The sequence below is a fragment of the Stylophora pistillata genome, chromosome 10 (assembly GCF_964205215.1).
Source record: "Stylophora pistillata chromosome 10, jaStyPist1.2, whole genome shotgun sequence".
NCBI lineage: Eukaryota > Metazoa > Cnidaria > Anthozoa > Scleractinia > Pocilloporidae > Stylophora > Stylophora pistillata.
Genome location: NC_142528.1, coordinates 1,175,474 through 1,198,975, shown reverse-complemented (window position 1 = coordinate 1,198,975; position 23,502 = coordinate 1,175,474). Strand labels below are relative to the sequence as shown.

The 23,502-nt window shown below is 38.2% G+C and overlaps 3 protein-coding genes across 6 annotated transcripts; all 3 read right to left on the bottom strand.

Annotated features, from left to right (window-relative positions):
- Positions 1–465: 465 nt before the first annotated feature.
- On the bottom strand, positions 466–12,334 carry LOC111337182 (uncharacterized). Of its 4 annotated transcripts, none has more exons than XM_088735337.1 (2): positions 10,043–12,334; positions 466–4,090 (listed from the first exon to the last, which is right to left on the bottom strand). In XM_088735337.1, exons 1-2 carry the CDS (start codon positions 10,048–10,050, stop codon positions 961–963), a joined length of 3,138 nt encoding a protein of 1,045 aa, XP_088591463.1. In that variant the 5' UTR covers positions 10,051–12,334; the 3' UTR covers positions 466–960. The 4 variants fall into 4 exon arrangements, with proteins under 4 accessions (XP_088591463.1, XP_022799164.1, XP_022799166.1 ...); XM_022943429.2 differs by lacking the exon at positions 10,043–12,334 and adding an exon at positions 8,089–9,110; XM_022943431.2 differs by lacking the exon at positions 10,043–12,334 and adding an exon at positions 6,731–7,932.
- A 144-nt stretch (positions 12,335–12,478) lies between these two features.
- Positions 12,479–15,172, bottom strand: LOC111337177 (rho GDP-dissociation inhibitor 1). Its single transcript, XM_022943422.2, has 5 exons — positions 14,899–15,172; positions 14,712–14,798; positions 14,383–14,459; positions 13,050–13,113; positions 12,479–12,889 (listed from the first exon to the last, which is right to left on the bottom strand). The coding sequence occupies exons 1-5, from the start codon at positions 15,122–15,124 to the stop codon at positions 12,693–12,695; spliced, it is 651 nt and encodes a 216-aa protein (XP_022799157.1). The 5' UTR covers positions 15,125–15,172; the 3' UTR covers positions 12,479–12,692.
- A 1,368-nt stretch (positions 15,173–16,540) lies between these two features.
- On the bottom strand, positions 16,541–22,379 carry LOC111337171 (protein disulfide-isomerase 2). The gene is made up of 8 exons (XM_022943410.2): positions 22,163–22,379; positions 21,862–22,059; positions 20,607–20,875; positions 20,189–20,293; positions 19,476–19,805; positions 18,450–18,570; positions 17,748–17,926; positions 16,541–17,390 (listed from the first exon to the last, which is right to left on the bottom strand). Exons 1-8 carry the CDS (start codon positions 22,305–22,307, stop codon positions 17,160–17,162), a joined length of 1,578 nt encoding a protein of 525 aa, XP_022799145.1. The 5' UTR covers positions 22,308–22,379; the 3' UTR covers positions 16,541–17,159.
- Between the last annotated feature and the right edge of the window lie 1,123 nt (positions 22,380–23,502).

Below are 23,502 nucleotides of genomic sequence, written 5' to 3'. Positions count from 1 at the left end.
CTCGCGGTAAAAGGACGGTGGAATATTCAGATACGCTGCTACTTAGAGCCTATCGTAGAGGTACATCGCCTGATTCGTAAACTTGCTTCACGATAATGAGAACAATGACTGTGAGGAAGCGATCTTGTGATAACTATGATGGAAACATTTTAAAATTAGACAACGAGTTCCTCCTCTTAGGCGAGGTCCGTTGAGCAGGTCAAAAGAAAACTCAGCCGCGTGGAATTGTGGACCTCAGTCTCAAGAAGTCCGAGCGGCGCGCTACTATAGTTTTTCTGCTCAGTTTTTTTACTCGCGCGACGAACTTCGCTAAAAAGGGAGCGACTCCTCGTATACTCTATTACAATAATGTAGTCATTATATTTGTGGAAGGTATCGCTAAGCTAGCTCACGAAGAATTGAATTACAAATTACATAAAAGTAATGAAAAAGATGCTAACTAACAACCTAAAAACAACAACTACATCGCAAAATGAAAGTATTTATTTTTTTGAATCATAAACTCTAGAAAACAACACAAGGAAAATAAAAAAAAAAACATGAAAGTTATATCGATATTTGGGACCATGATAAGGTGAATGTTCAGTGAACGTATCTTTGTCTCGTAAGCTTCAGCATTTCTTATGTAACTTCATCACACGGGGTAATTTCAAAATGAATCGCACGACTCAAGCAAGTTGCACGAGGAAAACTCAACGCAATGCAAACTACATACTTCAATGTTTCCATGTCACAATCTATCTGATATTCATTCATTTCTCAAGTTGAAACACTTACTATTCCCTTTGAAGCGTCAAGAAAGAACTAAACAAACATTTTCTAGTATGGCAAACTTTTTCCAGAAAACAAAGAAGGAAAAACAATCTCGTATTTCCAATTCAACACACATTGAATTTAACTTATTCTCTCAGGACATTCCGTGACTGGAAATCTCCATGAAAAAAACTATCTGGCCTCTTTTCATTGGATGAAACACTTGTTGTTCAAACCAAATTCAAACTTTCGCTTCAGTGTTTTCAGCTCAGCATTGTTTGGATCAAACTTCAGCCCGTTCAGGCAAACCCTGAGTCCATCTGCGAACTTTTTCCGATCAAGATCAGCTGAGGCAGTTTTGAGAAAAGTTTTGATCGCCACTTCTCTCCCGGGATAGGACGAAATAAGTGTCATAGCTGTTAGCTCTTGTGCTTCCATAGCAACAAGAAAGTCCTTACTTGCGCCATTGTAATTCTCATTAAGCAGGTGAAGATTACCGCGTGCTACAAGATCGCCGACGATTGGTACGCCCGATCGTATAACTGACGTCATGTCTTCGATGGCTTCTGGAAATCGCCTGAGCCTTTCAAAACATTTAGAACGCATGCGCAAGATTTCCTTCAGTTGACCTTCACACGTAGCGGCTGCGGCAACCGTGAAGAATCCCAGGGCATTGTCATTTTGATTTACGTTAGTATGATAGTTTGCTTTATCCATGGCTTCTTTACACAGGATTTCCCTTTGCTCCTGATTTAAAGTTTTAGCCGCGAAGTTCAAGGCTTCCAGATCCACGTCGGCCAGTTCTCGAAACTTTGCTGCCGAAATTTCAACTTCATTGAGTTTCATATGGACGAGTCCACTTCGGCTGAGTATCGATACATCTTCGGGACAGAGTCGTTTGGTGATGTCGAGCTCCTCAATGGCTTTTCGGTAATCTTCAAAGATTATCAGCCCGTCGGCATACAGGCTGTGGTAAGACGCCACATCATTGTTTATTTGAACCAATAAATCACACAGCCTCAATATAAATTTGGAACGGAAACCTTGTGTTAGGTAATGAGAGAAGAGCATTTGGACACAATCTTCAAGGGTTCCCATAACAAGATTCTTCTGATTTTCAGGAAGTGAAAGGACGAAAGTCTTGAGTGCTTGAGAATTGAGAAGTAACGCCAGTAGTAAGTCATTGTAGCTCGCTTTTCGGTTCTTTTTCAGGATGAAGAGGTGACCTCGCAAACAGAGCACTTCAACATGATTAGGTTTTTTAACAAGCGCTGAATTTAAGTCTGCGATGGCCAAATCGAGTTGATCCTTCGAGATTCTACACTTCGCACGCCACACGTACGACTCCAAGGCTTTGTTTGGGGAGGCAGCAATGGCCACGGAAAAATATCCTTCTATTGTAGCGTCGCCTGGGTGAGTGTTTAATCTCTGTACTCCCTCGCAATGCGACTCGCGCGTCAGACGCGCGCGATCTTTATCCGTTAATCTCAACATTGCACTCGCAAGTTTCTCCTCGCCTATCGTTTTCAGAAGAGTGCAGATGTCTTCTAGTGCATCAGCCGTTCTGTTTCGTCTCATTTTCAACACAGCAAGATGTAGCGTTGCTAAATAGTCATCGGGATTGTGTGTAATTAAGCGAACCAGAATTGCTTGCGCTTCATCCATCTTACACAGCGACTGTAATATCTCCACAAACACATGATGACACTCGAAGTCCGTGGGAAACGCGCGCGTCAACACGTTTCCTAGAGTGACAAGCGAGTCATCCTCGCACGAGCCACGACTCTGTGAGTGTTTCTTAGAGGTCGTTACTAAGTATTCCTTGATTTGATTCTTCAGTGTTTCCTGTTCACAGTCCGGTAATTCTGTTATCCAGGTGACTGTGGCACTAATAGAGATCCCACTTGCCGCTGTCAGATCTTTGGCTGCCTTGCCAAAATCTCCACTCATGAGCCAAACGAAAGCGCGGCCACAAAGCGCTTGAACAAAACTCGGCTGGATGTCGAGGGTCATGTCGAAGTCTGCAAAGGCGTTACTCAAGTCAGCGGTTTTCATGTGACAAAATGCCCGAGTATAATAAGCTTTGGAACACATTGGGCGGAGTGTAAGTATTAAGTCAAGCGTGCTGATTGCAGCGGTATCTTTGTCTTGAAGCTTTAAGCACTCCGCAGCATTAATTAACGCATCGACGTTGTTATTGTCCAGAATATACAACATCCTATACATTTGCGCTGCTCTGTCCAGGATGTCAGCGGTATTTTTGGCATCTACAGCACATGGGTTATTCAGTCTAACTTTAAGGCGAAAATGGGTCAAGACCTCCGATGCGATTTTTTTAGCAAGAGCAGTGATGTTATCTAGTTGTTGGTGGGGTAAAGAAAGTATTGTAATCTGCGTGATATCCTCATCGATGGCAGCCGCGCAAAGATAATCATTCAAAGCAGATTCAGTCTGCCCCAGGGCTAAGTAGCACTGCGCTCTTTGAAGCAACAGCTCCACCACTTCTGGTGTCTCTCTTTTCCCTAATGATGTCACGTGATCCAGTCCATCAGACAAAAGGACCACGGCTTGCTTGTGTTGATTTAGTTTGATCATGTGACTTGCGCAGTCGCCGATAGTTGACGAATCTTCGGGATTTAACCCAACAACGATACGGTCAATTTTGATCAACAAGAATCTCTCCTCCTCGCAGAAGTTTTTTGCCTTTTGAGCAAGTGTAGCGATGACGTCATAGAGCGCTTCTAAAATAGATGGAAGCAGTTTCACCCCAGTTTCCTTAATGCAAGTTAAACCAGCGTTAAAATCTTTGTCACACGCAGCAATCATATCCTGTACTGCAAACTTCTTTTCCTTCAGGAGAAGGTAGGCCATGGCGCGATTGACTAGAAAGAAAACTACGTCGCTATGATTTGAAAATATCTTCAAGGCATCGACACACGTCGTTACGGCATCAAAAAATTTTTTGCTCCGCATCTGCACTCGAAGTTTAGTGGACCATGCTACACGGCTGTCCGGGCGTAAGCCGTTAGAGGTAATGAGATCACAAATTTGACCAAGAGAAACTGTAAGACCTGAATTTAATAAACTTCCAGAGTCATCTCCACATATACACCAATCCTCTAAGGTACAAAGAACAGTATGTAAAGTATTTGGTGGCAAAGCGACCAGGTGATCCTTCACTAGACCAGGCTCCAAAGCGTACGCCTTACAGAAATGGATAACAGCTTCTTCGGTTCGCTGTTTTCTAAGATCCTGATCGCCTAGTGATATGTAAGAAAGTGCTTGTCCCACATTGTCATCCATTGAAGATATTTTTCTTGTCTGGATTTCAGAGATGCTGAGAAGAAACAGGATTAGATGGATTTGTTAGCTATATTTGCAATCTTAGTCAATGCTAAATTTGTTTAACTAGGTTAGACCGGTAATCTGTCAAAGTCCTAAATAATGGTTGGCATTTTCCTTGGACTTTAGGCGCGGATTATGAGCACTATCTAGTTCTATTTCTGATTCATCGTTAACCCTCCAACCCTCATGTTAGACTGTTATCGACTTTCCCCTCTTACAATATCACTGACTTTTGCTGAATCAAAGACTAAAAGAAATGATGCCGAAGTAAGGGATTAATTGGCAGAGCTAATAAAGAAATTGTGGTGCTGCTTCGGTAATGGTTCAAGATCATTTGGTTTTATCAACCGAGTTAATAATGTGAATTGGCCACCGTATAGAGTTTTTAAAGCTACCGTTTCGCTGGAAACGAAAAAGAAAAAAGATTGACCTAATGTGCATATTGACAGGCTTGAAAATCTGTTTCAAATTTTCGACCGTTCCTTTCTTGAACAAGAAAAACGGCAGATATGAGTGAACGGCAGAAGACGGTTGCTAAATCTATCGGAACCACGACCGCGAAGTATTTATCTGTGGGGAAACGAAACGCTCCTCTAAAGTGTGAATGAAACGAAGCGCGCAAAAATTTGCGTCAAAGCGACGGTGTAGGTAGGGTGCCTCAGAGCAATGAGAACAATGAGTTTTAGCCTTTTAAAATTTAGGATTCAGCGACAATCGTTACTTCAAGCCTCAGCTTTTAGGGCTCACGAGTAATGCTGAGCCTTTTTCTGTTGTAAAGGTACAAAGGAAAGAAACAATAACAGTTTAAAAAGGCTTTCGTGTCACTTTGAACTTGGTCCACTGTGCCACACACCTTTGCAATCTTATCATATAATCATATCAGAATAAAACTATAATCTTTTTGGCGCGCGTCAGCTTAAAACTATTTGTCGCGTGGTCGGCATTTTAAGATCAGTTTAACTGCGAACGGCCTTTTGTTCCGTCCAAAAACGAAGGAAGGAAGCAGACAGACTGGCCAAATATTACCGCAATCCCTTTCTTCCTCTCTTATTTTCTCCGCAATCAACTGCAGATTTCATTTCCTGGCACGAAAAGCCTTTCGTGATAAAAGGACCTGATTTTGCCCGATACAATACAAAAATAAATAAACATAGGTAAGCCGACAAAAAGGTGATCTTTTCATTTTGACTGATTAATGGATTAAAGTTTTTATCAGAGGAAACAAACAAAAACAGAAAAACACGATAGGAAACTAACTGGAGCCAAACAGTCGCCCAAAGGTATCGTTGATACACAAAAATCGATTTAAGGAACAGATATCGTAATTTACACCCTGTACGGTGATGGTGAGCAGGGGAAAATGTAAACAGCAACAGCTTTACTAAGCAGATTAGCTAGAACAAACCCAGACTGAACTCCTTATCTCTAGTACCTCCAAGCATTGGATCGTAATTAGCACACGCGATAAACTTGAACGTATTTAGATATCACGAGCGTGCCCCTAAGACAGTCTCTCTAGCTATCAGCAAGACCCCCACGGAAGGTCGACACGAAAAGTTTAGAGTGTCTTAAAATTTGAAATGAACGTGATCGCATCCGCCCGGTAACTTTGAGAACTACCTCAGAACAATTCACAAATAATAATATGGTATTAAGGAATAGTAGATAAAGTTAAGATTAGATTTTCTATAAGCAGACAGGATTCTTTTCGGCTTCAGTAAAGGGCTTATTCAATCAAAAATTTCTTAAACGTCCGGATTAAAAGAAAGGAATACGTCTGCTAATTGAGAAGTGAAAGCGTTGATGACAATTGCTGAACTAAAATAATTTTTATTCCCACTTTTACTGTCAACACATGAAGGCTTTGCATTAGTTTGAACACCGACCATTGCTTTTCAGCTTATCATTGGCACACGACTGTTAAACAAATTGATACCATTTAAAAAACAGTTGTCGGTGTTTTCGTGTTTTGCATTGTTCCATTCTGGTGAATGATCATTGTACACTGTTTGAACTTCAGTGGAAGACTCGCACAACTTCCATCACCAAAGCATACATCATTGAACTGGTAAACATGTTTCTTTTTCAGTTCCAGGGAGCCTTTCCTCGCACGTCTTGTCTTTGTGTCTGTCACCATCAATATGAAGATTACATAAGGCTATTTTAAGGTATATTTTGCGGAGCCAACAATGGCGCCCATTACCCTCTTTTAATCAAACACTAGTTGAAGCTTTTAACACTAACGATAGCGTAGACAGATAGGATAAAGTGGCAAAATATTCTATTTCAGCCGCAACACAACCGTGTTGCTTGAGAATTTTAAAATTTTGTTCATTCCTTTATGGTCGTCCTCTAATGAATCACCTGAACTCGCACAAGCATAGACTGCATCTTTTCTCCATTTATTTCCGGAGCTGAAAAGTTCCGTCGCGTGTTTGGCAAAGGATAGACCTCACAGTACTGGATACACTAAACACATCTACAATGAGCGATTTTCGGCCTACATAGATCATTTTCTCGATATACCTTTAGTTTGACGTGAATGAGTGAACGTTGACAACCTGAAAAGTCACGCGATCACAGTCACGTTTAACCCTCATTTCTTTTTTAGAAAAAACATTCGCGGACGTACCTTCGTATTCGAGCGATAACTCTTCCACTTCGAAGAAATCCTTTTAATACAGTCTTCTAAAATTCAGCGCTGGCGTTCTCTATTTCTAAGGTGGTCTCACAAGCAGAACTCTACTAGATGTTGAAATCTAATGAACTTTGACCAGTTTAGGTACCCGTCATGTCTGGCGCATTAAAAGAGTGACACACATTTTCCAGAGATAGAAACACTGACTCGTGAAGTCAGATGCAGACCAGGCGAGTTTTGTTTAAAAATGCTTACTTTGAGAAAGCTATCGGCCTGTCGACTTGTTTCGGACTCGTCTATGACCTTATCACTTCGAACAAAAACACGTGTTATAACACTAGCAATCGATAAAATTCAAACTCTGAACATTACGCGGCATGTTGACAGTTAACCTGTGTGTATTAAGTACTTTGAAGAACAGGCACAGCGTAAAAGCTCAATACATACATAAACAGAGCTACTGACATTAACAATAACAAATGCATGCAGCCTATTCGCGTGCTCCGGTGACAAAACATTTTTCTTTTTAAACTCGAAGCAGATAATTGCTTATAAATCATCTTATTTATCGATAGTTAGAGGGCCATTCCAGCGATATTTGAAAACTTGGTTTGAAAATAATACTTAAAGAAAGAGTTGTTGGGAGATGAAAATTGTGATCGTTTTCTTTAATTCATAAACCGGCTGAGATCCTCAGACAAACACGAAGACAGGCTAGTAAATAGTTTGATATGGTTCTAGACTTACCTTAATTAGAGCGGGAATAAATCCCAGCTGTCTTTAGAATTTTGTTTTGCCAATCAATGAACAGGACGGTGAACAAGATTTTGAACTGAAGAGAAATTATATCAGAACGCTTCGGATACGGAGAAAGTTGCTCTTGTTTTGGAAAGCTCCGTGTTTGAATAGGCTTGTCCTGGATTTGATTCATTTAGGAAAAAATTTTCACTCAGAGGAATCTAAATGCCCAGATAACCTAACAACGCATAGGTCAGATAATACCACAATTCTAATTGTTTAAATAAGTTTTCTATTGGTCAATCAAACATGACAAGGCGTGGGAACGCTGAATCGCAATTGGCTGACCCCTTCAAATCACCTGATAGCCGATCTGCGCGGGAAATCTGTTGAGTGAAGGTATTTCCGCGGAAAAAAATTTTGAGGTTCTATTCCCAACCGCTATTGGCCTGCTAGCAGGCGAAAACACATGTGTGTGTGTGTTTTATTTTTATAGATATTTATATATAAATATATATATATTTTACCTCATTAAACCTCGTCTAACATGGACGAATACAAGCGTTTGAGGTAATAATTGAATGTTTACAAATTACGGCATCTTAAGGACTTACTGTTCATCTATTCGGTTTCGCTGCAAGTACCTCCAACAGCACGACAAACAGAGATCCATTAGCCACGGCTTTCGATTGCTTTTATTCGAGGACGGAAGTCCGAGAATGGGTGCCTCTGTCATTTACATATGGTTTTGAAAGGAATCCATGAAAAACAATTTCTAGAGTATTTACTGTGAAACCTGACATTGGATTATGTTTAATCATTAAATGATATTTCCTCGCTAAGCTATTTTTGGTAATCTTTCAATAAAAGAATAAGATTTGAAACAAAAGTAATTTGTTCAAAACAAGCAAATACAGATAGTAAAACTGTCAGGAAGGTATTTTAACTATTCAATTCATTGTGTATTGAACACGCAATAACAACACCCTCATTCACTGATAAAACAGCCTCCCAATCAGTTAGTTTAGTAAATTACACAAACATAATTACCATTTCATCTCTATCAAAGATTAAAGAGTTCTTTGTTGCACTTAATATCTAAGAAAGCTCACAAAAGACGGGTGAAGACTTCTCGATAAGCTGACATCTGTGCTTACACTTACAAGATTCAGCCGGAAACGTTTTGTTGTTAACGTGACGTCACGTTATCAACAAAACGTTTCCGGCTGAATCAGAGTGAGCTCGAACTCCCCCCTCCCAGCTAAGAAGAGATTGCGGATATGTACCCTGCATACGAGAATGTATCCCCCTCCCCCCCAGTTTCCTGTTGTCTCAATGCTTCAACTTGCGACAACTTGATATAACCTAGTGGCTCTCCCTTAAAGGAGAAAAAGACTCAGAACTGAGTGTTTTGTATTTGAAGATTGAAATTCAAAATCTAAGGCGCTGATAAAAAAAAATTGATAATAATAATAATAGTAATAATAATTTTTAGATCATAAATATCATTTTTATTAAAATCGAAAGCCTTCTTAATAATAATCCCAAAGTATCGCATTCATTTTAAACTTGCATAGCTAAAGCGAATAATAATGATGATGATGATAATAATAATAATAATAATAATAATAATAATAATAATAAAGGATCACAATTGTATGACATTATAGAGAAAGATAAAATGAATATATGAAGTTCATATATTCAATGAATATATCATATATTCAATGAATATATGAAGTTCATAAAATTTAATAAAAATGAAGTTCATGATTTTCGCTATTGCATAAATAGCACTATCTACTGCGAAGGATCGTGCATCATACGTATTATAGAGAAAATTCAAAACTTAAGAGAAATTGATGTTTAAAGATGATGATTGAAATATAATTATCGCAGCAATTTTGTTTAACGGCGCCAATGCCGGAGCTTTATTCAACATATACAATTTAAAAAGCACACGCACTCCTATTTGTCGACAGATTTGTTTGGACCAGATTATGTAAAAATAATTGTGACGTTTTAAATATGCACGTATTTTTAGAATTACCTTTGTAGAAAAGACATCATCGTTTCCATCGGAAAATTTAACGTATACACGAAAGACACGGAAGAGCTCAAGCGATCTTTTCTCTGCTACATCGAACTGACCATATCAGAGCAGTTGAACAAAAATCAGGAAAAGAATAAAACCCGAAACATAGTCCATTCGTTTCTTTCCATGACCAAGATTCTCGCGAGGAAAACGTAATCCGATGTTGTGAAAATCCTGTCTACAGAAGAAGGGAATTAAGACCGAAGTTTTTCAGATATTTCGGGGCTAAAAATGTCTACGAGTCTTAACACAACCAAATGCCGGATATTCATTGAAGAAATCTTATGGCATCCCGTGACGATACAGTGAAGCCTCGGTTAACTCGAACCTCCTAGTAACTCGAACAAGGTCGGATTCCCGACCTGACCCAATTTTTTTATCAGTCATTTACGATCAGCCAACTAGAACCCCCGCTAAATTGAACTATATTTGTCATCTTTGGGTGAGTCCTATTATATTCTCTTTTCAAATACCTTTCCATTTATTCGCGTCGTGCGCAACAGTCATGCTGCTGCGGCAAACTCGGCTCTCCCTCGTCCACCCGCATGTGCTCGATAGGTTTGGACGTGGAAACTGGGTCTAGCACACGAACTCAAGGCAAACCCTCAACCTGCTATCGCACACGGTAGACCTTCGCAGATGTACTTCGATACTTTACTGATATGCGTTACGTCGGAGGCGTTACGTGGGAGATGGAGATCCATTAAATGAAAATGAAGACAAAGAGAGAAAAAAACTTTGTAAATAACTCACGCGCGTTTCAATATTTTTCTCAACTTTTTCTTTCAAATTGTTATATGGCTGTGTCTCACAAGGACTGGGAACTACCGAATTCATGAATTTGATTGGCTGAAATCAATATTGAAAGCGGTCAAGATTTTCCCATCTAGACCGGCCTCTAGACCGGTATAGAAAGAAAAGGTACAAAGAATATAAAAAATTGGCATATTGACCACTTTCTTAAATGGCTGCTGGATTAATATTCTTTTGTTTATATTTAAATTTGCCTTTCTGGCCTCGCTTGAGATAATGTATTCTTTTGAATTTTGTACTGGAGAACGAGGCCAGAGAGGCTAATTCAAATTCAAACAAAAGAATATTAATCTGGCAGCCATTTACGAAAGTGGTCTATAAGACACAGCCATATAATAAACATCTTATTAACCAAGCTAGGTCGGTCTGTATGGGAGAATCTTGACCTCAGTCGCTGGTACAGACCTTACTACATTCGGTCTGTACTAGCGACCTCGGTCAAGATTCTCCCATACAGACCTCCCACTCGGTTAATAAGAACTAAGTATAGTTAGAATAGTAATGCGTAGTTTGTGAGACGAAAAAAGTTAAAAAAATTGGTCCTCGAAAGTTACCATATCCCTAAAACTCTTCAGTATTAATGCAAGTAAAGTAAAACTGAATGAAATCAAGAACCTATGGTTCTATATTCCTTTGCATTAATTATTACATTTTCCAGTGTCAACCTGCAAGCCTCGTCTCGTTGAACTCAACCTAGTTCCTTTGCCTAGCGCCTCAGAAACCGAGTTCACACGTCTCAAATCGCCCTCCTCATCCACGATCACGTGACCTGAGGAAACAGGGCTCTGCATAGCATAGTTCTGTCTTGAAGATTCATTACAGCAACAATTTTCACTGCATTTGCCTCCAATACAATCTGACCTTCAATCTGTGATTAGAAGACAGTTGCTAATTTCAGGTAGTGATATTACTTATAATACATTTCCACAACCCTGCATCAATTATGGGATATTCTACTCATTTCTCAAGTGAGTGGTCCATTCTTTACTACATTCAGAGTTTGGGTACAAGATGGGTCTTTACCAGATTTGGATGGAAAGAAGGTCATCTGACTTCTGACAAAGGAATTAATTTTATCATTACTAGTTATTGTACCGCCACTTTCACTGCTAATCAAACAAAAAAGTGCCAACTTTACCTTGGCCAACATACAGCAATAAGTTCCCCTGACATGGAACTCAGAAGACAGTTTGTAGTTCACCAGAATGTGTTAAAATCATAGGTATTCTAAATATATCTTATTAACCAAGCGCGAGGGCTGAACTGGGAGAATATTGGCCCGAGGTCTTGACAGTACAGACCGAGCTGTGCTCGGTCCGTACGAAAAAGACCAAGGGCCAATATTCTTACAGTAAGGTCCCAAGCAAGCTTGGTTAATAAGAGATTTATTACACAACGGAAGTTCAAAGGGACACAAGTGCGGTATCATTCAGGACCATTTGGGACAGTGCCCAGTCCAATACTGAGAGAATATTGACCGGCAATAGAGCATTTTGATTGGTTGATTTTAGTTATTGGCCCTCTGACTGCCCGAGTCGTGTAATAAGGAAAAGTTACACATTCATTACACATGGAAGCCTAAGTTTTAACTTTTGCTTATAATCTGAAATGGCAGTCTCAGTCTAGACCCTCGAAACAGGGAAACCTTCCCTGCAACCATAGCATTCTGGGTTGTAAAGTAGAGAAGTAAGGGAAGGGGAAGTTACTTCAGCAGTCAAGGTCTAAATTTGGTTCTCTTCTATTTGGTGCAAAAACTTTATCTTTGACTGGTTGCATGCAAGGAGCCCCAAAAGGATCTTTCATCTCTCACAGTACACTTCACAGTATATACAGGAAAGCTAGATGGATAAATGAGATTTTCAGCAGTTGCTCTCTCTCTCTCTCTCTCTGTTAGTCTGCCATTCAAGTCAAAAGAAATCAGCAAAAAGAGCACTTTGGCAAACAAACTCATTAAGTGACATCACAAAATTTTTCCACCCATGTCTATTAACTTAATTAATAAAGACTGCTTGGTGTCTAAATGAATAGATCATATTACTAATCATATCAACAGTTATTTTCTACCAAGTCCACAACAAAAAAAAAAAGACTTGAGATATTGTGAAAACATCTTTATACAGATTTTAACATTAAGTTTGTAATTATTTCTTATTTTGTTAGTCACTGTCAGTCAAAAAATGTTACCTTGACAAAAAGTGCTTACAGTGAAGCATCAAATTCAAACATAAAAAGTTTTCTACATAGACTGCATTCCTACATACATTCCAAAAAAAAACCATTTTCTTCATCTCGACAATTGTCAAATAGCTGTTATTCCCAATCTTTCTTAATATCAATGGCCCATTCCCAGTCAAGGTAACTGATCTTGTCATCGTCGACAAACTTGCTCTTCAACGTGTAATGGCCTCGAGCAAGCATTCCCTTCGGTGCTTCATCCAATGGTGTTAAGTATTCTTGAGGATCTGCTTTTGGACCATAGCTTCCAACCATCAAGCTACTTTTGTCAACTGAAGCACAAATGTGTAAGCAAAAGAATGTTCACATTTGGATGATCAGTCATCAATAACAAAAGGCAAACAAACATCTCTTTTAGATGGTATACGTTAGTTAAACATGAAGTTATTCACTCGTACATTTTGATCTACTGTAATGTTGTCCTATACTTACCTCTTATACCTTTCCTGTAGGATACTTGATGAAACTTAAGACCAGCCACAATTTCACGCACCACCTGGAAAAAAAGTTATTATGAAGACAATGAATTATAAGACTTAATGATGAATATGAGGTATATTGAAAAGATGATTTATTGCACGGTGTGGCCACATTAAAGGGTTAGAGAAGTTTGCATGCAAGTGGACCTTATTATTTAAGCTTCTGCATCATAGGGCACTGATGATTAGGGCCTACAAGGATGTTATTGTTTACCAAATCTGGCCCCCTTGAAAGGTATCAATGTCTTGGAAACTTGATGGTTATAATTTTAAAATCATTAGTCAACTGAATTTGAGAAAAATATAAACAATAAGGTAGTAAATCTCATGTGGTGACATTTTATCCAAGATATTGCTACAGCACTAAAAGGGAGCTGCAACAAAGTCCCGCTAATTGTGTCTCATTGGCAAGTGGTCTTTCAATTTGAGGTTCTAATTGTTAGTGCTACAACACAAGTGTTTCTTAGCTTATGAGGAAGTCCAAATCCTTGAGTAAAGTGAACCATTCACGTGCCAAGGTCTTGACTGCATGGCATTCTTGGACAACAATTATCTGCAATGCCTCAATCATTTTCTAACCTCTGTTTTATAGATTTCTCTAGAGATCATTCTGTAACACTTTTCCAGCTGATGTAAAAAATCACTTACACTGTGCTGCTTAAACATTTCCAATATTTGACATCTTTAAGCATAATTGAGTACTCAAGTCTCTTCATAGCATGAATTTCACATAACATTTTTCTTTGTCTTTATTTTTGTTACAAAGGCAAAGGAGATAATAAAAACTTGTAAAATTCATCGATTTTCATATTCTGCAGTCGGGAAATTGCACATAACATTCACTTCAGACAATTTAGTAACTTTAAAAATATGGATGACACCTTGGACTCGTAAAAATGGTTGAATAAGAAATCTACCCAAATGAATTGCTGACATAAAAAGGCTCATCACTTAACAAAAGTTTATTTTTCAAATCAGATGAATAAAAATTAACTATGAAAATTCCCAGTGATTTCTCCTGATGAGCTCATGTCAAATACAACTACGAATCTTTATCACCACAAAACGAAGATGGGGTGTGAATGATGAAGAAAATGGCAGAATCACAACATCAATAGATAAAATTGAGAAAGCAAATAGCTGACCGAAAAGGTATACTTTGACACCGTGTATCGAACAAAAAACATGAAATTGAAATTACTCCAAAGTGACAAGTACGATATTACAGCCCGGAATTGTCATTACAATTTTTGGTACAATGTCAACACTAATATGCAGGAATTTACCTTAAATGTTATTTTGATTTTGTAATTGGTCCCCTCTTTGATGACTATTGGTTTCTCTTTAAGTTTGCTCAGGTCTCCTGCAAAACCAATGGTTAACGCGACAGACTGAGCTTGTCGGAATGCTCGAAATAAAAAGCTCCCTGTTCATAATACTTACTTCACCGTAATTCTGATCAGCTGGTAAATGTTGTCACGCACAATGTGCAACATAGGGCCACAAAAGGTCGCAAGAACAGACGTGATGGACAAGAATGCAACATTCCAAAGCAAAGACAGAACCAACAAGGAAACTTCAGGAACTACGATGGTGAAAAGAGCAACATACAAACCTGACAGATCCAACTCGATATCGGGACGACCTTCCACGATCACTGACATTTTTAAGACTTTGACGTTGGGACCGCCATCATCATCAGCTAGAAAATAGAGGGTAAGATATTACGATATGAAATATAATAATCAGAAAAATAAATACCCAATACTGAAATATCTCATGATCGTTTTGTTTCGGGATACCTGCTGTCTCCGCACCGGCGAGTAACATTTGCTTATACCTAACCAAAGACTCGTCCTCTGCGTCCAATTTTTGAATTTCGTCCAAAGTTTTCTGAGCGGGAGGCTTGTAACCCGGGGTCTCTTCTGGTTCTTCGTCTTCAATTGAGGTTGGTACTTCTTCTTCAGCCATAGCAAGTTTAGTCAAGCTAATATATATATATATTTCCTGATAGCCTTTCACAACCATCCACCGCCTGCTCTCTTCTCAGAGTTTAGTTGAACCACCCCGTGACGTCAGAAGCTTTTAGTATAACCAATCATTTGTGTTTTCATATCAAACTCGACGAACAACCAATGAGAAATCCTTTTCTATTTACAGGCTGTGATAGTCTTTCTTGAGTGTCTCTGCCCTTAGTCCACATTGCTCATGTAGATACAAAGTCTCCGGATGAAAATTTGGTTACTAACTAAAACAATTCTGACAAGCTTTTGGTCTATAAAAGGAGACGGTAAGGTTTAGGAATAGTGAGAACGAAACATGACCCGATAGCCGACAAAAGGAGATGAGGAGAGTCACGAGGAAAATGCAAGCTTTCCAATGGATGTTTCAGTATATTTTAATTTCTGAAATCTGTTGAGCCAGGAATGAACATTAAGAAAGTGTTAACTACGAAATAAAACAAATTTCAAAACATAATGGTTTAATCGGATAGAAATTGACTCCAATTCCGAGCTTCCTTTTGCAACAAATGAGAGAGTTAATCATCGAAGCGATCCACAATTCTAACCTTTATTCAGGGACACCTGGCCGCAAGGAGGGTTATATACAAGCTGCGCTCTAAGGAAAATTGAATGGAGCCCAGTGCTCTGAAACTGTGAAATCCAGGGTGCCCAGCATATGCTTTGTATGAAAAAACTAAGATTCCTCAGTCACCCAAGAGCAAAAGTAAGGCGCCAGAGGCCATTGGGCGCTGCTAGACCACAGCCTTGGTTACATAGGACGTCAAAAGAAACTATTACATGAAAAGCAGAATGCATACCGAGATAAATAATAATATTATTGGGAAGAATCACAATGGAAGCTCTGCTGAAGAGGACTAAAACGTATTTGTACCTCAGGGTATGACGTATCAAGGATATCCACACCGCTGGGTGGATATCGCCAATCCATCCATCCGCCAATTAATGGCCAATACTGCGTGACAAACCCTCAGCGGAAATAGACTGGAAATTTCCTCTCCTCATTCGTCTTCTTTAAAAGACACGGAAGTGGCCACTTAACTAAATAATGCCCAACGGTTCAGCTAATTTAACTACCAAGAATTTAATTGTTCCGTTTTCTTAACATTTGATTGGCAGTTCTTTCAAGCAAACCCTTGAGTAACAGAACCTAGCAGCTTGACATGCAAGGCAAAAGCCCCATTAAAAAGTGTAAGGTACCTTAATTTTCTCCTTGCATGGGGGGAAAGCTGAGATGGAACGGAAGACGAGGGAGTAGGCAGAAATGGTAGATTGATAAATCTGGGTGGTTAGAAAATATTGGTTGCAATATAATGAAGCTATCCTACCACACATTCAGAGTAGAACCTAATGAATCTTGTTTATTTAACTCTCTGTTTAACAACCCTTGAATAAGTAAAGAAAGAACCTTCACGACACAATATAAGAGACCACAAAATGCCTTTCTTTAATGAGAATTTTCAATTGAAAGCTTTTTTTCACTTTTTCTGTTAAATTTAACCTTCACACCAATAAATGCCATAAATAAAATAAAACAATTTATAAGCCAGGTGCCAGTGAAGGGTATATTATGAGTGTGAGTTGTTGACACTTTCAAAAAAAACTTTGAAAACCTATAACCTGTTTGAAAAGACACAAGAGTTTATAACATTACCTAACCAGAGGCCACAAAATCTTACCCTGAGAAAGAGAAACAAGAATCTTACAGAGGGATGTGGTTCACAGATGATTTTTCCTAAAATGTACCCTCTTAACTAATCTTAGTGTGACAAAAGCTTAATTTTCTGGAGTCCTGAACCAACTGGTTCATCAGAAACATGCAGTGGGAAAGTCTTATGCAAAGAAAACACTTTCTTACAAATCATTGAACAATATTAATATCTTCTGTCAGACTAAGGTAGTACAGAGCTAAAAAAAAAAAACTAGCTCCAAATAGTTTGGAAGTTTCCTTTTCAAACTGTCTGCCACAGTTGATTTTGTTTTTTTGGAAAAAGTTTATTACATTCTCCAGCAGTTCAAATTTAAAAACCAGATGAGATAGTTTACAGCTCATCTTTAGTTGCCTCTGTTTCATCAGTTTCTTCCTCTGTGCCTTCACCCTCTTCAGATTCACCCTCTTCAGATTCACCCTCAGGCTCTTCGCCCTCAACACCCTCCCCTTCTTCTTCTGGGGCTGGTTCTTCACCTTCTGTGGGTTCTTGGTTTTCCTTACCATCAGATTCAAGAAACTTGACAAAATCATCAAGAGTTCTGCCACCCTTGTAATCTACAATCTGAAACAGATTAAAATAGAAGCATTTTTATTACAAAGAAGACCCAAGGAAACGACTGATTCTCACAAAATACGACTCAAATCAGCTTCAGCTAAGATTCTCAGGAAACCTAACTAAAGAAAATTATCAAATTCATTCCTTTAGCATTTGTCAAAACAATCTTGTAATAAAAAAGGAATTAAACAGCTTCCACCCTATTCTCAAAATGGTCATAGGCATATCCACTAGTTTGGAATGAAGACATGGCATTGCAGTTTCACGGGGGTTACTAAACCCCTCAGACACAATCCATTAAAAAGCACAACTTATGAAAATTATGGGAAGTACATACAAATTTGTTTTCCAAATGTTACCTACCTCATCACTATCTTTAGGGAAGTATTTAAGGGTAGGAAAGCTTTGGATCTTAACACTTTCTACTTCATTAGCAGTGGAGTCCATCTTGGCAATGACAATATCATCACGGTCTTTGAACTTCTCTCCAAGTTCATCCCAGATTGGAGCTAATTTTTTGCAATGACCACACCATGGGGCATCTGTTGAGGCACAGGGGAAAGAAACAAATGTTGATTACAGATTACTAGTGTAGCACAATGGAAGGTGGAGCTAAAGAAATCAATAACACAAAACGAGGCTTAGAACCTGTTTTGACTGGCACAAAGCAAACAAGATGCCTATCTACACAAGTAGTTAAACCCTTTAATTCCCAGATGTGATTAACAAGTAACTTTGCCAATAATATCCATACATTATCTAGCTAACAAATAATAAAATACTCAAACTTATCAGGTAGGGTTTGTTATCTTGATCTAACAACCAACCTCTCAACTAATTACAGGGAAATGTGTAATACCTAGAGGGGGGAAATCAATAATAAATCCTATAGTTGAAAGGAATAAGAACACAACTTGGAACGTTAAAATCATAAGTCCAGTCTTTTTACCACTTGGGTCCCCTTCTGGCATGCACTTCGATGGAGACCACACTAACCCACACACTAAAGATATATCCACATTTTTACAGAAATCCTAAGAATAACGCAAAAAGAACATCACTCACAGAATTCTACAAGAACAGCCTTGGTTTTGTCTTTGACTACTTCATCAAAGTTCTTTCCTACCAGGACCTTGACAGGTTTGGCATCCCAATCCTCTGGGATTTCTTGACTGAGTAAATGAGGCTGGAAATCAAAAGGAATAAGAAAACTCAGTCAAGAGATAAAGATAGAGGCAATTATAATAATTATGTCACTGTCAACATGAACAATCCCCCCTTCCTATGCAAGTATTCAGTGCTTTACCCTAAGAATGACAGATTAAATTCACATCACAATTTCAAGAGGCAAGAAAAGGCAAGGGGAAGTAAGAAACTAATATAATTTTATCACAACTGCTACAATCTGATTAACTACACCACTTTGAATTTAATCATGCAACAATATACATTTTTCCAGGTTCTATATTGTAATAAAGCCATTTGGGATGTTTGGAGAACACAAGGAAAGCCTATAAATCATGAGCCCAAGGGGGGTGTTTCATAACTTAGGTTTCTGAATGTTCTCCCACCATCCTAGCCAGCTTTATCATGTCATTGAGCATGGAAAAAATGTGGTCTATTGCTTTTATGACATTACAAGTAAATGCTAGCTTTGTAACCTGATAACACATCCACTCGGAAACTGAATTGACCAATCAGAAGATGTGTACTATGTTCATTATATTATAATCTGTGATATATAGTGTAAGTAGCCTGGGTAAATTAGCGGTGTGCAGTTGAAAAGAAGACAAAATAAGAAATGTAAATTTGCCTTTTCATTAAGTTTTCAACAACTAATGGATTTGAACTGAAACAGTTTGATTATTAGCACTCAATTTCTATGCATAACAATTGATTTAAGATTTGCCCTTACCAACTATCACATGATAACAACCTCAAACCCATGATGTAATTGTTCCATAGATTCTCCAGTAAATAACAAAATTCACTGTGATAACATTCAGATATTGAAAGATTAAAAGTTTGACTAATAAAAGCTGTGGATTTATGAACATAAAAACCAATTACAACTTAGAGGGAAATCATTACCTTGAGTGATCCATCAAGAACTGAGGAGACAAAAGCCTTGACATTTTCAGTGGTAATTTCAGTGGTTTCTGCCTTGTATTTAGTCATGTCATCCTCGTCCAAGTTGATCAGCCGGACAGTAGGGATTTCCTTAGCATCAATTCCAAAGAATTCTGAGATTCGGCTATTGTCTTCAACATCAGTATCAACAAGCACGAAGAGAACTTGGCCTTTAAATTCCTTAGCTGCTGCTGAAAATGCATCATAGATAGCCTGGAAATCTTCAGCCTTCTTGCTTGCAAAGAGCAGGACATGCTTCTTGATATCTCCCCCGAAGATCTTTGGTGCGTTCTAGAGGAAGTTAAAATGGTGTTTGTTAATTTACTTTCAAAGCCATTACAACTGAGGGTGCTTAGTAATACTACGTAATGACCAGCCAGAAGGTTTACCTCAAATGACCTCCTTTGTTTGCGAAAGATCTCTCCAGCTTATGGACAATTTTGACAATGCCAGCACAATTTAGTAATTGTTGGGCACCCAAAGACTGAAATAGTGTTTCTTCATAAAAAAAAAAAAAGGGCCCTGTAGAGTCTAGATCTAACTTTCATAACTTTTCTTATGTTTTGCTACTCTATCGTATCAAAAACCCAGGGGTGATGGCAAGATATTAACTCTTATCAAAGGGGAATCATGGGGGCTTTTAGATGGTAACAAAATATGATTAGAGATCTTGCCTCATCATTGAATTCTGTCACAAGAGGCAGTTGGTTTCCTTTGACAAACTTGATGATTTCTTCAGATTTGTGCTCTCCATCATAGTCAGCACGTCCTTCATCAAACTAACAAAAGAACAAAAAACACTGATTGAGAGGGATCAATAGAGAAAATTTACCACAATGCAATTGAATATGATCTCACATTATCCACCCACAGTTGAACAAGTTGTCTAGAAATCATCTGAAATTCTGTTGAAATCTACCTCATACAAAAACATCATAACAAAAACCATTTAAAGTTGGGTCTCAATCTTTTACATGAAGACTGAAAAATCCAGTTGAACTAGTCCTCAATATCTAATGTGACAGCTTGGGGTAGGAAGGGGAGGAATTTTGTGTATTTTTCTAGATCAACATACAATATGTTAAGCATTACCTTCTTGAAGAGAACCAGATTTTCTACTGCGCTGTGTTCCTTAGCAAGATTGGCATCATGTACGATTCCAAACTGAATGTCATCCATACCCTGAGCAGCCTCAACGAAAGCCTTTGCAGCATCAGATTCTTTGTCAGTATAGAAACCAACCACAACGACATCACTCTTTTCTTTGAAATCCTTAACTTCATCTGCAGTTTTAAGTTCTACCGCTGGGGGTCCAGTTTTCTTTTTCAACCAAGTGATGATTTCAGCTTCTGTGCGGCCACCTGTTGAAAGCAGTTCCAAACATAGAAATTTATGACTACAAAATGTTCTACTAGACAATATTTTGAAACCCATTATTACTGATTGTTCAAAGCACAAACAAATCAAGTTTATGGGAGCAATTTTGTTTGGTCATAAGCACATTTCAAAGAGACTTTTCAACCCATAAAAGTGTTGAGTTGGTTAATTCCTATTGGCTCTAAAAAATGATCAGTGGTTGAATCTAATCTACATAAATCTTTGAAACGAAAAAAACAAAACAAAGGATAGATGGATTGCTATAAAAATTTGGCAATGATGAATCATCACTATGCAAGGATGATCATCATGTGAAACAATTTATGAAAGATGTCAGCTGCTACTCAACAAGTTTTCCTGTTCTAGGAATTGAGGAAGACGTAACTTAAAATGCCCCCGCTACTGAAATATGAACGTCCAGTCGACATATGTTCAATTAAGAAAAGTACATCGTCACTGTACGGTTCTAGAAGAAAACCCGGAAAGTTGGGCCGAATTTCTAACTTCCACTAACTACAATTTTCACTGTTTTTGAACTTCACTCTAATTTAGTATAAATAGGGCTAGCAACTTGAACAAAGAATTAACTAGCCGGATCGTTTTCACAGAAAAATCCTTGCAATAAACACCGTGTTTGTTCAGCTAAGACAAGAACCTTTTGTATTTCCAGTATCTGCCGAGATAAGAAAAGGATCCTCAAAATTTCTAGTGTGGACCGGAAACACGAAGGAAAGAAAAAAAAAAGAGCGAGCAGTAAATATTATGAAAATGAGACTAATTAGATTGGAAATAGATAAACGCTGCCAACGACCTAATTCAAAATACTTACCATTGAATGAAAAACAGAGAAATTACTAATAAATATTTTAAAAGTCTGATAATAACATGGTTGCACGTGTAGTACTACAAGTTTACGCGTTTCGCACACGAACATTACAAATGAAAAACATTGGCTTCAATTCAAACTAACCCGAGTATTCCACCGGTTTTCCTGATCTGAAGAACTTGAGGGTAGGATATCCCTGGACTTGGAACTTTTCGCCTAGTTTAGTTTCTTTAGTGGCGTCAACTTTTGCAAGCTTGATGGCTGAGCCTTCTTCCTTGAGTTTTGCCGCTGCTTTAGCATATTCTGGGGCAAGAGCTTTGCAATGTCCACACCATGGTGCATCTAAAACGAAAACAGATACGCATGAGTTTAATTTGTAATCTTAACGTGTTCTCAAAGTGACCATATAACAAACTTACACTCAGAAACGTGTACGTAAACTTACAAAATTCGACAAGAATATGCTCATTGTCGCTTACAGCTTGATCGAAAACAGCTTCGGTCAAGACTAAGACATTTTCTTCTTCTTCGATGTCTGCTCCAAATGAAAGAGCAAAAAAACTGAGGAAAAACGTTAGATAAAACTTCATCGTGGAAAGATTCTTGCGTTCACCCACTGCTGCGACTGTTCAACTTAGAGGATAACGAGCATAAAGGCAAGTACGTGTAACTACAAACCGGAAATCAATTTACGTACCCGTCGTGTCTTGCCGTGATTGGCTTAAAGGATAGAGCCCGCGAACTGCAGTCACGGAAGTCAAATCGAATTGAATGGTGACACGTTTGTGGAAAGTGGAGATAAGAGGACATTTACTTAATTTAGTTGATACCAGCTGAATTCACACGTAACTTGTGAAAAAAAAATTGTGAAGACCGAGATTGCAAAGAAAACAAAGTAATTCTTGTGAAATTCTTGGTAACCTAAGCGATGCACCAACTGGTCACAGAATCGGAAGCAACCTTATTTTGCATATGTGTATATGTTCTTTTTCTTTTTCTCTCGTCAGATGTTTGTACTTAACATCTTAAGTGTATATTCGCGCGGGCGATGAGATCTTAGTTTCGGTAATTGTTTAACCGATGAATTCTGTGAAATACGAAACTAAGAATAAAAACTTAAAAACTCATAAGTACATGTCAGGCACTTGCATCAAAAATACATTCGACCAGTTTTCGGTTTAAATGAAGTTTAAACACAGCTGTTTTACCCTGCTCTTTTTTCATCAGATCATCAACAGAGTTTGAAAAACACAAATTAAACAAAGTGGTCTTGTGCTGTTTTAGTGAGGAACCAAGATGACAAATGACTTATCTTTTAAACATTAAATTCTTTCTTATCGTTAAACCAAATCCCTTTTTTAAGTTCTCTATAAGTGATCAATACGTCGAAAAAATTGGCTTGAGAAACGCTTCGACAGTTACCAGAAAAAAAAAATGCTATGAGCCTTTTTACTTTATCTCTCTGCACGTTTTTTTTTTTTTTTTTTTCTTTTCCATCAAACAAAAACATTGATACCTCAGAACAAAGAGTCTTGTTTATTCTGATTGAAGAACAGGCCGAAGTTGTTCAGAAGACGATTAGCACATCTCCAGATCAAAGGAGGATCGAGAACCTTGATCCTTCCGTAATTAGATTTAATCGTCAAGGAATACGGTTAGGCCGTGCGTTATGGATTGTCCTGATATATATTTTAGCATACTTGGAAAAATGAGAATAATTCTTGCTCTTTTTATAAAAGTAATACTACAAGCAAAATCATGTAACTATTATTTTTTTTAAGGGAA

Bases quoted from the DNA above. Each gene is read 5' to 3' on its own strand.
- LOC111337171 (XM_022943410.2), bottom strand. From the start codon at position 22,307: ATGAAGTTTTATCTAACGTTTTTCCTCAGTTTTTTTGCTCTTTCATTT. The intron at 22,060-22,162 runs GTAAGTTTACGT...TTTTCGTTTTAG, and splicing joins GCATATTCTTGTCGAATTTT to ATGCACCATGGTGTGGACAT. The intron at 20,876-21,861 runs GTTAGTTTGAAT...TGCTTTCAACAG, and splicing joins AAAACCGGTGGAATACTCGG to GTGGCCGCACAGAAGCTGAA.
- LOC111337182 (XM_022943429.2), bottom strand. From the start codon at position 8,210: ATGACAGAGGCACCCATTCTCGGACTTCCGTCCTCGAATAAAAGCAAT. The intron at 4,091-8,088 runs GTAAGTCCTTAA...GTTTCTTCTCAG, and splicing joins CGAAACCGAATAGATGAACA to CATCTCTGAAATCCAGACAA.
- LOC111337177 (XM_022943422.2), bottom strand. From the start codon at position 15,124: ATGGTTGTGAAAGGCTATCAGGAAATATATATATATATTAGCTTGACT. The intron at 14,799-14,898 runs GTATCCCGAAAC...TCTATTTTCTAG, and splicing joins CGCCGGTGCGGAGACAGCAG to CTGATGATGATGGCGGTCCC. The intron at 14,460-14,711 runs GTTTGTATGTTG...TTGGTTTTGCAG, and splicing joins TATCGAGTTGGATCTGTCAG to GAGACCTGAGCAAACTTAAA.